The sequence below is a fragment of the Branchiostoma belcheri genome, unplaced genomic scaffold, assembly GCF_001625305.1.
Source record: "Branchiostoma belcheri isolate BF01 breed outbred unplaced genomic scaffold, Haploidv18h27 scaffold174, whole genome shotgun sequence".
Classification (NCBI taxonomy): domain Eukaryota; kingdom Metazoa; phylum Chordata; class Leptocardii; order Amphioxiformes; family Branchiostomatidae; genus Branchiostoma; species Branchiostoma belcheri.
This window is the reverse complement of record NW_017803202.1, coordinates 40,859-55,084: the sequence shown is the minus strand read 5'-3', so window position 1 is coordinate 55,084 and position 14,226 is coordinate 40,859. Positions and strand designations below refer to the sequence as shown.

Below are 14,226 nucleotides of genomic sequence, written 5' to 3'. Positions count from 1 at the left end.
TGTAAAAGGCTGCTCATAATAATGTTAAAAACACTGCAGTTTCCAACATCTCGGGGGAAAAAAGACACAGTATTTTCAAAAAGTTGATAGAAATGGTGAAGCCATAACAGTGAATTTTCACTGAGTTAGACAAGAATTGTACATGTACCATCACATATCATCTTCAAATTGCGCAGCTAGCTAAAGTTACCAATTGCCAAATATCAGTACAGAAATGTATTATAGATTTGAACACAGTTTTTCTAGTGATTTAGTGTGTATATGTTGTGAGATTCTCTCTTAGATATATATAATCTCTCTAGTATATATAATTATATATATGAAGTGTGATGTATAATAATTTTGCGATAATTTCAATCACTTTAGCATGTTGTTCCTACATGATGCTTTCAGGAATGTTACACTTTATAAGCGGAGAGGAACAGTGCTACAAGTTACAAGCATTAAATACAGCGATCTTATATGTATTATGTTGTTGTGAGATTTCAACCTTTAGGGAATATTACAAGACAACACCAACCTAAGATGGTTTTACTATCATTAAAGTTCATCTGTGTTCAGTTTTTGGTAATTACATGTTTAAAGTTAAAATTTTTGGTCCAACACAAAGAAGTTCTCTCACCTAGAGCTTTCAACCAGTCACTCTGGTCTTCCTCAAAGAAGCCACATGACAAGCCTCACTGGGTCAGTCTACAGAGGAAGACCAGAGTTACTGGTCAAAAGCTCTAGGTAAGAGAACTTTGTGTTGGATCTAAAGTTTCAACTTTAAACAACCAACCTAAGATGTTTTGTTGGTTCTTGTTAGATCTACATTATCCTGTGATTGAGTTGCCATAGTTACGGATGATTTTGACCTCTGCTCTGATGATGTTTTTAATTAAGACTGAAACTGAAAGGAGCAGGATTCTAAGCCTGTGTGGTGAAGTGTGATACAAAATAAAATTATTCTTTGATCACCCAGTGGCTTTTGATCCTTCTTTCCAAGTCTGCAAAAGTTTGCAATAACTTTATCCTGCCACATAGCCTTTTAAGCAATAGAGAATCGGTAGCCAAATAGCTACAGTACTTCAGTGTGCTAAAAGGTAAGGGTAACATCTGAATCAGACATATAGAAACAACATGAGGCTTTTTTTTCAAATCTCATTTTCCATTTCTCTGTTGTAAAACAAATCAATACTTTGTAAAGAATAGGAAACAAACACTAGATTTGAAAAAAAAATGAAATTATTACACCAATACCAACCCAGCAGCAAAAGCAGGAATAAAATGTATAAACCTGAGAAAAGTACAATATACATGTAGTTAAGTACCACTAGATTATCAGAGAATTCAGCAATAAAAGATAATTATATGTTTAGGACACTTCTCAATTTTACCCTTATCAACATTTTTGTCACTGACTTGTACATATTGCTTGAATCAGAAGAGTCAGAGGAACATACAGGACATTTAGAAAACAACAAAGGCTTTAGAAAGAAACTTTTTTAGCTGCCAGTGTTGTTTACTTCATTATCAAATTGAGATAGAGTTATATACATTACCATTTACCACCATTTGCATTATTGCAGGCGGAACCTCTTTCAAAATTGCAATACAAATTACATACGTAACTCCAAGTACAAAAAGTCACCAATCTCTCCAGTGAAAATATCACTGATTCAAACCACTTTTTTTTCAAGTGTTTGAATCTTTCTTCAAACTATCTATTTAGTAATTATACAAATAAATCTCACATGGCCTTGGTCCAAAACAAAACTGAAAAGTAAAGTACTGAGTCCACTGCAACACATTTCATCATCTTTACATGTCCATCAACTTAATTTTCATCCACAAACATGGACATTGGAGTACTCTCCAAGCAGAGGTTTGGGTTTTGGCTTATTTTTGGCATGTTTTTAGGCTTTTTTTATCAGGCTGTTTTTTTTTGGGCACCGTTGGGTTGGCGTAAAAAAAAATATACCAGTGCAAAAAAGAAAGCCTGATAAAAAAGCCTAAAAACAAGGCACAAAATAGCCAAAACCCTAACCTCTGCTAGGAGACTATGGACGGAGATGAAAACAACAGTAACTATGGAAACAAAGGTATAAACAAACAAACAAACAAAGTTATCACTGTTTTCTCGACAAGTTTTTACCCAATTAAGAAGATTTCAATCCCTGAGTTGAGAATTCTTCAGGAGTTGGTCCCTAGTTTCTTAAGATGAGTCCTCGTTCCTTCTACTTCACACAAGGGTCATCATAAGAAGTCGTCATCCAAGTCAAGGTCAGAGCTGACATCCCCGGGGTCAAGGTCGTCCAGGTTCAAGGTCACATCCAGGGAGGGGGAGAGGGAGGGGCTCAGACTGTTCAGATCTGGAGCAGCAGGGAAGGAAACAGACAAGTTATCTTTGTCAGAACTACAAATGGTCAATACAAATGCAACCCATTACTTCCAGTTTAGAAGTACATGTACATGAGAATTTGACAACATGCTTGCTGGTATCGGCAAGATTAAGCACCTTCAGTCATTGAAGTGAGAAGAAGTTGAAGTTGAACCTGAATATACATTAGTAGTATACCATTTTTTAGATATAGCACAATACCAGACTTATATCACTTGCTGTACATAGAAATTTTAAGACAACGATTTTTACTTTGCTGGTAAGACCATTCCTTCATTCATGAATAGAGTATTAAAGGAAGGCAGTAACAGTCCATCAGCTCAAAATTCAATTGTCTGTGTTGGAGCCAAATTGGGCATTCTACAACAAAAACTTTCACCAAAACTTCCATACCGTTGTCCCTGTGCCTTGTAGTTGTAGCAGGTGTGGGCCTGAGATAGTCCATGTTGTAGGAGAAGTCAGAAGACTTGTGGCTGGCGATACTGGGAGAACTCAGGTCAACATCCGTGTCAATGTCTGACGTGTCAAAAACTCCCGTCATACGAGAGCCTTTACTGGTGTAGGGTCGCCTCTTGGACTTACTGTTGTCTCTTACATTATCTGTACAGCAAAGGTTTAACAAGTGTCATATAAATGTATAAACAGCTGCAAACACAATTCATCCCAACTACAATTAATGTACATGTACGTCCTGATGTACGTATACAATATTATAGGCAGGGCTTGAAATACTGGGTCCACTTTTGTGCACTTAAAATTGGAATTGTGCACCTAACATTAAACTGTGGGTGCACTGATACAACCAGATAGGTTATGTACACAACCATTAGTATACAATTTGTACAAGCTCACCTGTTTGTCTGTTCCTCCGTTGGTTAGTTTCTCCCTGTGTCCTGTCTATTTGTCGCTGGATACTTCCTACAGAATTCCTGAATGAAGAGTATCAAGCATTTAACTTCTTCAGGTATTTCAATCTGTTCACTTCAACATAATAGAACCAAAAGGATAACATGACAAGACATAAACACGATTATATAGTTTTGTTGAAGGACGCCAATACTCCTTACTTGAGTTCCTTGATCTGTTTGAGGGTCTCTGATTGGTCGGCTGACACCCTGCTGGTGTCATGTGACTGGGACCGATGGTTCTCCTGTAAAGACTTCACAGCCTGGAGTAGAAAGAGAAGAAACACTGGATCAAAAACAATTTTCACTTACATTCATATCTCCAAGGTGACATTTATACATGTATTTCCATGGTGACCATAACATGCATAATAAGAAGGCACAAAAATTACTTCCAAGCATATGTCACAGGGAAACAGATCACACATACATGTATCTGTGTCTAGATCTTTCAAGTTCAAAATATAATTCTTTCATTCATCAATTACCTACTCCGCTGTTGCAGTTAACTGTTTACTAGTCGCTGGTTACACTACCACAAGTGACTCACACATCAAACAATTAATCTCCAAGCAGATATTTCGGTGGGGGTAAGACAGTATCAAATGCATTGGCCAGTCTGTATGCATCTTTCGATGGGCAAATGGATACAGACTGGCCAATTTGATACTGTCTTACCCCCACCAAAAAAGATCTGCTTGGAGATTACAAACAATAGCAACAATTTCCCCCACCTTGTCTACATGGTCCTGTCTCCTGCTAATGTCTCTTGCTTGGGAGATGGATGTGGCCAGGTCCACTTCTTGTTTTACTGGGGGAGAACACATTACAACTCAATTATACATACTGTACTGAACTGTGTCACAAAAAAAAACAACTTGGAAATTCATTTCAATGCACACATACAATTGGAATCCTAAATTCTACATAGAACAACTTCTTAGAGTGACTCACCGATCCTAGTCTTCATGCCCTCAATTTCCCTTCTGAGTGCCTCACATTCGTCTTGAAGAAACCTCTTACTGTAAGAAGTCAAGATCAACCAGATGTCAATTTAGATGACAAAGTACAAATGTATCTAACAGAGTAAAATTTAAAACAAAATGTCATCATAATCAAAAAAAGGCCAACCTTGTTTAGGTACAGGCACAGGCCCAATCCTGTACCTAAACCCTGTACCTGTACTAGCAGTAGTACCTGTATCTAAATTTTCTTCAGGTCCACAGTTCAAGGCCTCCATACACTCGCACTCACTTTACAAAAACCAAACAACCCCGGTGCAACTTTGCAGATGAAAACATGGCTTCCTGGGCCGAGATAATATCATCATATATTATAGAATTGAAGTTGAGATTATGATTGCTAATGCTATCTCACCTCTCCTGTAGTTCCCGTGACAGCGCGGTGACCCCCTCGCTGACCCCGTAGCGCTCCCCATCCCGCGCCCGCCGCACGTTCTGTAGCTCCTGCTGTAGACCCTGCACCTCAGCCGCGACCTCACGCCGCCACCGCTCGACCTTCATCTCCGTCTGAAGGTCAACCCCGCGCTCCGACAGGCGGTCGTTCACCACACGGAGGTCATCTGAGGACACCAGAACACCACAGGGGTTAATGACATCATCTTGGAAATACGTGTAGTAGAAATATTTAACACAGGTCATCTGGGGACACCACTATTGAGGGGTTGTTAATGACATCTTCTTTACCTTTCTCCGAGTCCAACACAAAATACATGGCTGAAGCCAAAGCAGGGAATACTGGAATATGTAGGCAAGAACAGAGACAATCTAAATAGGAGGAACTTACTTTCTAACTCCTTGACTTTTGACCTCTGTTGATCTCTGTCCCTCTCCAGATTTTCCACTGTCCGCTTCAAGGTGTCAATAACCTGAGATCAGATGGACACCAAAAATGAATTATTGACTTACACATGTTGTTACGCAAAAGTCTGTACAAAAACTGTAAAGCTGACCTTTCTATCACTCCACAGGGGTCTCCCAAGAAATTCTTTTGGGAGATGTGCTCCCTAATCGGTTTATGAAAAATTAGCAAATTTTCATGAGAAAACTATGGAAACCATAAATTTTCAAACTTGAGAATCAAACCTTTGTCTGCAGGTCCAGTTTCTCTGACAGTAGAGTCCACATGGCTGGGGCCTGACCAGAGTCTATATTCTCCTTATTGGATACATGTAAAGGCTCTGAGGACAGGTTGGAGGAATCTGAGAACCGAACAGTCCTGGGTTTGGGAGTGGAGGTGATGGGGTCACGACTAGGGCGGAAGGAGTCTGGGAAAGAAAAAAAATTCATCAAAGTCAAAACTTTTGATTTGTCTCCTTCACACAAGTTAGCATAAGAAGAATCATCTCAATAGAATATAAGTATCTGTATCTGTATAGCCGGTATAACCGCCTTTCGACATAGCACACCAGCTTCGCAGGCACGCGGCATGGCGGCAGCTGGCTACATTACACCGATCAACTTGTTACACCTAACCCTTTAACTTATAACTCTAGACATTGTTTAAATCTATCTAATGATTATAATGCCCCTACTGTACTTGGTGACAGTGAGTTCCACTCTGCGATAGTTCTAGGAACCATTGTCATTGAATTCTTGAATAGGTTATAAAGTGCCTATAACCTATTTGGGGTAAATGATAGTTATCCTGTCACTAGTGTCAGATTAAACTGGAAACATGAAATATGATTATGAATATGATGACATGATAAGGAGACAATCTATATATTTTGTATAATATATCTATAGATCTTCTCAGGAAAGAAGATCTATAATACTATATATTTTGTCCAATCATTGCCAAAACATCGGCAGCGGAAGAAGAGGAGTGTGAAATTACATTTTATCTGCAAGTTCTCTACTTATGATTGCTCATTGATAATCTATTTAAAGAATGCTCATTCGTAAAGGAAATTGATTTAGATTTGAGTACAGTTGCAGAACCCACCTCCATGTACAGGGTAGTCTAGGGAAGAGCTGGTGGGAGTTCTGGCTGCATTCAGACGTTCCTGCAAGAAAAGTTTGGTCATCTTACAGCATGGAGTTAAAAGACACACTGAACGGTAGGAAAAACATGTTTTCTGTTCTAGTCTCACCCGGGATTACAAACAGCAAAAAACACAATTATTTACATTTTTTTTTGCACCTGCATGGTTATGAATATGACACCCTTCGCACAAAAATGTACAAACAAAATTTTATGCCAATAAAAACGTACTAAGTAATATAAAGGTTATACTTGTTGTGTTCATTGGCTTGTACGGTTGGGATTCAATCTATGTCGACCAAAAACGTTAAAAACGTCATCAAAACAAACGTGATCTAAATTTTTACATAATCAGGAAGTGATCAAAATCATGAATCAGCAACAGAAAAATCCCTACCTGAACCTTGGCCAGATTCGCCTCCGTTTCGCGCACAATTGAGGAAAACTTGTTTTCCCAGTCAACCTGGGACGCTCGATACATGCTTGACATTGTTCTAGCGTACTTTTGGGGTCTTTCTCGCTTCCTGGACGCCAAAAATTGTCAAAATCACGAGAAAAACAAAACTTCCACAACCTGTTACCACCGAATGTTCCGCCATTTTGAAGTCGTTTGCGCCAAGTCTCGTCAAATCTCGCAGAAGCATGAGATTCACGCGAGGTTTCCGGCAAGGAGGTTAAAGGTCAAAACTTGACTTTGCTCGGTTCTCTTCGATCTGCTTGCCGTATACTGTATTTGGGGCCCTCAAAGTCATGATACTGTCTTTTTGACAACCTAGGATCCGCTTGGAGATTAGGGAAGTCACGCCAGATTTCGAATAGGCTACTGTAAAGGTTAAAGGTTGACCTTTGTTGCTAGGTTACGGCTTCCTTCTCGACCTGCTTGCTGTACTTCCGGGTTCCGGGTGTGGTCAAATAATAGAGCTACATAGAGACCTTGTCGTGCCCTACTGGACAATTGGCAATTGAGATTATCAAACTAACGGGGCCGAACCGTCCTAGATCTGGGGGCAAAACGTGCTTGACTTTGGGCAAAATTTAAACGTTGTGATACCCGTCTTTCTGTAACGTTACTGTCCAAGCAGAGGTTGTGGGGGAATGATCGTTAACTTTTTATATATGGCCGTTTTTTCTCGCTACCCCACCGTCGGTGGCCGCGGACCTTCTCCGGCTAATGGATACTGCCTGGCCACTTTGATACTGTCTTTCTGCCACCGATAGGGATCTGCTTGGAGATCAGTCTTTCTGCAGGTTTCCAGCAATGTCTGTTGCGGAAAGTCCGCATAACGTCAGTATACAAAACATGGACACCCCAGTCTTAACCATCAGTGGAAGAAAAGGCAGTGGGGAGGGTGAACTTTCCGACCCTGTAGATGTAGCAGTGGACAAGGACGGTAACATTGCAGTGTTAGAGAACGGAAACAAACGGGTTCAGATATTCGATGCCAAGACTGGCCAGTCGCTTCTGTGTTTTCCTGTGGAAGGTGAGGATCATTGGGGCATCGACGTGGACTCCGACGGACAGTTTATTGTGACTTCTCAAAATTTGAGCGGCACTGGCAAACAGGCAATCAGTGTGTATTCAAGAGAGGGAGAGCTTACAAAGACCCTGAAACCCGACTTCTTGGGAGATCCACTTGGAGTTGCAGTTCTGAAGGACGGCCGCATGGTGGTGGCGGATCGCACAGTGGGCACCATAGCAAGCGAAAATAGAGAGCAATCGGTATTAACTACAGAGGATGTTCCCCAGGCTAACACGTTAATAACAAGTGAAAAGAAAGAGCCAGTGGTAACTATGGAGGATGGTACCCAGGCTACCAGAGTAGCAAGTGAAAAAGGAGAGCCAGTGGTAACTACGGAAGATGGCACCCAAGATAGGACAGTACCAAGGGAAGAGGGAGAGCCGACTATTAAGGGAACAATGGAAAGGGGACAACCAATGGTAACTACAGAGGAAGGCGCCCAGGCTAACTCCCAATTTTCGTGTCTCCTCCTGCAGCCTGACGGGAGCCTCATCCGGGAGATCGGCAAGGGGCAGTTTCTAAACTTCCCATGGTTCATAGCAGTAGACGATTCACGCGATCTACTGTTTGTCACTGACTTCTATGATCATAAAGTTCATGTGTATGACCTTGAGGGGAACCTGAAGGTCAGCTTCGGTAAAGAGGGGGAGAATGAGGGAGAGCTTCTCAATCCAAGCGGGATAACGTTCGACCCGGCAGGTAACATCATTGTAGTGAACTATGACAACAACCGCTTGCAGGTGTTTAAAGCTGACGGGACGTACCTGAGAACTGTGGCCATTGTAAGAGGGAAAGAACCCACAGGAATCAAACTGACACCGGATGGCTACATAGCTGTAGCGTGTTTTGCGGGACATTGTGTCGAGTTGTACAGGTACAAGTAGCATGATGATGATGATGAATGGTTTATTGACATACAAATCCATCGCAGCCCGCAGGCTGAATTGCGGATTCCGATTACAAATATTTTCATGTACACATGTACATAAACACCGATTACAAATATTTTCATGTACACATGTACATAAACACGGAAATAAGGAGGAAATAAAGTAGTCAGATGATAGTAACGTTACTGTTTGTTGCTGTTTTCACTGCGTGGGTGATAATCTCCAAACATATCTTACGGTAGCCAAGACAGCGAATTTATCATAATGGATTCAGCGTTAAGTGTTGTCGGGACTCCCCATAAAGGCCCCCATGAGTAGACAAAAAACAATTCAAGTGTACTATGCGAAAGATATGGATGTTATCGTATCCAGAACCATGCCTACCTAGTTCTGTGCCTGAATGAGCTATGTTTGTGTGTTATATTAGGCATAATATAGTCTCCAATTGTGCTAGAATATAAATTTGCCTCAGACGTGGTTCCGGATAAAGCACGGTTGGATGCCACAGATCTCATGTAACAGAATTCAGGACTGTTCCGTTTTGTTTTCACACGCTGGACCTTTTGAAAATTTGGCTAGAATATGTCAACCCTTGAGAATTAGCCTTGAAATGCCTCTGACCTAATCTCCAAGTAGATCATATGGTGGCAAGGCAGTGTCAATTGGCCAGAGGAATGTCCATTTGTCCATTAGCCAGAGGAGTTTGTACGGCCACCGAAGGCGGACAAATGGACACTCCTAATGTCTTGCCATGCCCACCAAAAGCTAGGGATCTGCTTGGAGATTACCCCTGACCCACGTCGTTGCCTGTTGTTGTTCACGTGTACGCCACGTGGTGAACATGTGAATCAAGGTGAAAAGGACGAGGTCAATGTCCGATATGATTACTTCATACAGCATATATGGAAACTACGTCACTAAATGCAAACACAAAAGTACGTGAGTAAACACACTTTCAAACTTTGAAACCTGCACTGGGCAGCACAAAACGGTCTGCTCGGTTGGAGCGTGCACTGCTTTAGGAAAGAAAACGTCTTTTTTGGCACAAGCCCTGTACTGACAAACTATCAAACAACACAAAATGGCGAGCAACATTGCAGAAGTCGACGCTGAGGGGAAGAAACGAGACCTACAAGAACTGTTGGGAAAAGTCGAGACGGAAATATCAGAGTTGCCAACATCGGCAGACGCAGCGATCGAAAAGGCCACTGAATATTTCGACCACCTGATGGCCTTGCTTCAAGACAGAAAAGAAGAAGTCGTCAGAGAAATAGGCTTACGTCGCCAGGAAGTCGGAAAATGTCTGGAAGAGCAGAAAGAAGCGATCGAGTTTGAGTTGGCCGGACTGAATACTAGTAGCACGTCGGAGTCCGAAGGTCAAGCACGACAGAGGGTCGAAGAGCTGCTGACAACTCCAGCCCGACCGAGTCACGTCGTGTTCTCGGAGGGGACGGCTGTGGCGGAGTTCAGAGAGGCCGTGGCCAAAGCAGGGTGCGTACAAGTCACGGGGAGGGTAGACGCATCCAAATGTTCAGTGGAAGTCAAGCCTGGCGTTGTAAAGTTTTCAAACGTGGCCCTGCTCACTACAGTCGATGGGCAAGGGCGTTCGTGTGTTGTTGCTAAAGATGACGTCAAAGTCACTTTAACGGACCCCTTTGGCAAGGCGGTACAAACAAACTTACAAAGGAGCAAGGGCTTGTGGGAAATCTCCTACACACCCGAGCTCACGGGCAACCATAGGTTAGAGGTCACGGTCAAGGGTCAGTCTGTGGCGGGAAGTCCGTATGACGTCAGGGTGCAAAGAAGTCGCAGCCCAGTCTTGACCATAAGAGGAGAAATTGGCTCTCACCCAGTAGATGTGGCAATGGGCAAGGATGGCAACATCGCGGTTCTAAAGAACGGGAAGAAACGGGTTCGAATATTCGACGTCAAGACCGGCCAGTCGCTTCGGTGGTTCACGGTGGATGGTGAAGATCCATTCGGCATTGACATTGACTCCGACGGACACTTTATTGTGACATGCCGAAACATATCCGACACTGGCAAGCAAGCAATCCTTGTGTACTCGCCAGAAGGAGAGCTTGCGAAGATCCTGAAACCCGAGTGTTTGCAAAATCCGCGCGGGGTTGCAGTTCTGAAGGACGGCCGCATGGTGGTGGCAGACGACGCTCAGCAGTCGTGTCTCCTCCTGCAGCCTGACGGGAGCCTCATCCGAAAGATCGGCAAGGGACAGCTACAAGGCCCATGGTTCATTGCGGTGGACGAATCACGTGGCCTTCTCTCTGTCACGGACTGCGACGGTCATAAAGTGTGCGTGTTTGACCTTGAGGGGAATCTGAAGGTCAAGTTCGGTAAATGGGGTCGGAATGAGGGAGAGCTCTACCACCCATCGGGTATAACCTTCGACCCGGCAGGTAACATCATTGTAGCGAACTGGGGTAGCAACCGACTACAGGTGTTCAGGCCGGACGGGACGTATCTGAGAAATGTAGCCATTGTGAAGGAAGCGGACCCACGTGGAATCGCATTGACACAGGATGGACACATTGCTGTAGCGAGTTGGTTCGGATATTGTGTCGAGTTGTACGGCTACAAGTAGTGTGATCAATGTTCTTCTGATATTGGTCATGCTCTCAAGTGCCAACAAATGGTAGAACAATTTAGACGTTTTAGTACCATACCCCAACTATAGGCTCTGAACTTCAGCGAACAACCTGTGATCATTTTCTTAGGTACACTTCTAGCAAGAATGAGGCACATTCAAAGACCAACATGCTATATAACTTGAACTTTTCAATTAGTAGATAATAAGCTTGTTGATGTTGATAAATGATAGCAATATTGGTTGACCAGCTACATGTATTACCAGAAAGAGGTGTGCTGCAGAATACTAAGCGGAAAATGCTGTATTATATATGTACTGAAGACAATTTCACACATCTTTTTGTTTAAAGGCCAGTGCATTGCATTGTACATGTAATTGTGTGTTAATTATTAGGTTTGAGTTATGTGATAAGCTCAGCCTATGGATGTGAAATGATTTTACCGCAAATAAAGCAACCATACGATAGTGACAATACTGGCTGTTGCTTTTTTTCACTGCGTGGGTGATGCTTTGGATGAAAGATCTAGTATCTGTTCTCATGTATTGTCTGTGTATGTTCTTCTTCATGGTCTTCGAGACCGATGAAATGCCTACTATACTGTCTGTGCCGCTCAGTGCTTGCGTAACTGGTCACAGTAGACCAATCTGTGTGTACATCAATGTTTACTCAATTTTACATACACATGATACAACACAGTCACGTAACTCGTAGATTGAGTCGGGGTCTAAAGGAATTTCACGTGCGCACTGCTTGTGGTTGAATGCTGGGACGTACGAGTCTTTGATAGATATCTTTAGAATTGAGCGTAGTGCCACTTTTACTTCTGCAATCCTAAATAGTTTTTAGTACCTTGCTAAGAGAAAATAAGTCTTATTTACATCTGTCCAAGACTATGCTTTACGTCACTCATCACAAAACACGATTGCTGATTCTCATTGAAAACATGGCACGCTCAATCATTCTAAGAACTACTGTCAAATAAAAGTTCAAATTATCACTACGAAACCTTGAGTAAAAGTTGATGTTATAAATGTATGTATCATTACCAAAGAAGAAAGAAGACATTACATGTATAAGCGGTTTGGGCAATTTCAGTTTATGATAACTCTAGCGCTGTTACGTTACCTCATTCAGAGTTTTGAGAGTATAAGGTGTTTGTGTCGTTCTTCACCTGTCCAGCTGCATAGACAGGTGAGTTTTGCGTCGTGACGTCGGTTCCGTACGTTTCGGAACCTTCCGAACTGCCACCGGCACTCTGACGATCATACACGTCGAAAACATGACGAGACTTTGCGTAAGGTACAACTGCGTCAAGTGAAGGGTCCCGCATGCCATTGTCTGCGTTTGGCGACTGAGAATCAACTTTATCGCTATCTGAAACTTCCGCATTATCATTGGTAGGTTCAGAGGCCTGCGCGTCTGGACCAGTTAAGGTACTGATATTTTCTTCCTCCTTACGACTAGTTTCGCCTGCAGCAGTTTCGATTTCCTCGATATGATATTGGGGAACGTCGAAAACGTACGGCGAGCTTGCGTAAGGTTCGGGTGATGTGTAATCAGGTATAGTTTCGTACTCGTGGGCATCCGAGTCTGAGTTTGGAGCATTGCAAGAGCCGTCCTGTGCATCTGCTTGGTTTTTCTGATGGACGGTAGCCGCCCGATGGTAGAACATATTGCTCACAACGTGGCCAGCGCTAGCCGCCATGTTGTTCGCCCGAGCTTGTTGCTTGGAAATTGTACAATACACGGCTAATATGACAAACCAGAGAGCAACGATCGACCCTACCACTGACCCCGTCACCACCCAGCCCGTTGCCACGGCAACGGAGGCAGGGGCTGACGTCATCGGTGACGTAGGCAGAGTGTGTGTTGACGTCACCGGAGTCTGTGACGCAGGCAGAGTTTGTGTACTGTTACCCTTTTCTGACGTTTCTTTAAACGTTGCTGACAGCACCCGACTGGAGGTTCTGGCTGCCGCCGAGACACCGATTGTAGCGGTTTCAGATATCTGATACATTTCGGAATGTTGCAGTTTCTGTTTCTCAGTCCTTAGTGCTGAACTCCTGGTTGTTAGTGGCAACAGGGCTTCAGAGGGAAGTGTAGGGCAGACACTGTTAGGATCACAGCGCTTTTCCATGCGAAATTGGTTACTAGCGCCTTTTGGATCCCACTTTGAATAACAGTGTGACATATTTTCGTTCAAACTGCGGAGTTCGACGTTTTCTAGCATAGGTGGCGTTTTGCAGCGAAACAAAGACTGGTTATTGTACATGGCGCGCGCTATTTCGTTGTCCCTCATAAACATTTTGCATCCCAGATCTAGAGATGCTTTCTTTCGGCACGTTTCGACATTTATCGCCTGATCAAAGATCCAGGTTATGTTGCAGTCACAGTGGAAAGGGTTTCCCGCAATGATAGGCTTATATGACACAACCTTTCCTTCAAACCCGAGATCACACATAGACAGTGTCTTAATATCATTGAAGGAAACGTCCACAATTTTTAAGCTGGGCAAGAAAGTCTTGACAGGGTAGAGGTTGACACAGAAGAGCTTATTGTGTGATAAATCCAAAATTTCTAACCTTGGCATATTTTTCAGACATGTCCAGGGGAAGTGAGTTATAGAGTTGTTCCGTAGACTCATGAAGGCGAAATAGGGCAGGGGCATGCAAGGAAATGTGGCGAGGGCGTTATTTGGGAGATAGAGCTCAAAGAGAGTTTGTGGCATTTCTTCGGGGACACTTGTCAACCCCTTGTTGTTACAGTATGTCTTCACTAGGTGGGAGTACGGAATTCCGTAAGTGAATCTGTCTCGCGGGTTAACCAAAAAACGAGTAACGTTACAACCTTTAGATTCCAGTTGTGAAAGTGCAGATGCCTCGAAACTGTACGGTAAGTTTAGAACCAAAACCAGAACAA

General features: G+C 42.9%; 3 protein-coding genes across 3 annotated transcripts; 2 read left to right on the top strand and 1 right to left on the bottom strand.

The window, feature by feature from the left end:
• Window positions 1-2,093: 2,093 nt before the first annotated feature.
• LOC109467034 (myosin-2 heavy chain, non muscle-like) lies at window positions 2,094-6,860 on the bottom strand. Its single transcript, XM_019764929.1, has 11 exons — window positions 6,689-6,860; window positions 6,253-6,313; window positions 5,391-5,572; window positions 5,092-5,173; window positions 4,663-4,867; window positions 4,240-4,307; window positions 4,020-4,096; window positions 3,448-3,548; window positions 3,233-3,309; window positions 2,774-2,980; window positions 2,094-2,351 (listed from the first exon to the last, which is right to left on the bottom strand). Exons 1-11 carry the CDS (start codon window positions 6,779-6,781, stop codon window positions 2,236-2,238), a joined length of 1,269 nt encoding a protein of 422 aa, XP_019620488.1. The 5' UTR covers window positions 6,782-6,860; the 3' UTR covers window positions 2,094-2,235.
• A 665-nt stretch (window positions 6,861-7,525) lies between these two features.
• On the top strand, window positions 7,526-8,918 carry LOC109467037 (tripartite motif-containing protein 2-like). The gene is made up of 2 exons (XM_019764931.1): window positions 7,526-7,975; window positions 8,255-8,918. Exons 1-2 carry the CDS (start codon window positions 7,550-7,552, stop codon window positions 8,693-8,695), a joined length of 867 nt encoding a protein of 288 aa, XP_019620490.1. The 5' UTR covers window positions 7,526-7,549; the 3' UTR covers window positions 8,696-8,918.
• A 588-nt stretch (window positions 8,919-9,506) lies between these two features.
• Window positions 9,507-11,768, top strand: LOC109467036 (protein lin-41-like). Its single transcript, XM_019764930.1, has one exon. The coding sequence runs from the start codon at window positions 9,783-9,785 to the stop codon at window positions 11,298-11,300; it is 1,518 nt and encodes a 505-aa protein (XP_019620489.1). The 5' UTR covers window positions 9,507-9,782; the 3' UTR covers window positions 11,301-11,768.
• Window positions 11,769-14,226: the final 2,458 nt, after the last annotated feature.

Bases quoted from the DNA above. Each gene is read 5' to 3' on its own strand.
- LOC109467034 (XM_019764929.1), bottom strand. From the start codon at position 6,781: ATGTCAAGCATGTATCGAGCGTCCCAGGTTGACTGGGAAAACAAGTTT. The intron at 4,308-4,662 runs GTGAGATAGCAT...GACTTCTTACAG, and splicing joins TCACGGGAACTACAGGAGAG to TAAGAGGTTTCTTCAAGACG. The intron at 3,549-4,019 runs GTGGGGGAAATT...TTTCTACTCCAG, and splicing joins GACAGGACCATGTAGACAAG to GCTGTGAAGTCTTTACAGGA.
- LOC109467037 (XM_019764931.1), top strand. From the start codon at position 7,550: ATGTCTGTTGCGGAAAGTCCGCATAACGTCAGTATACAAAACATGGAC. The intron at 7,976-8,254 runs GTGGGCACCATA...GAAGGCGCCCAG, and splicing joins TGGTGGTGGCGGATCGCACA to GCTAACTCCCAATTTTCGTG.
- LOC109467036 (XM_019764930.1), top strand. From the start codon at position 9,783: ATGGCGAGCAACATTGCAGAAGTCGACGCTGAGGGGAAGAAACGAGAC.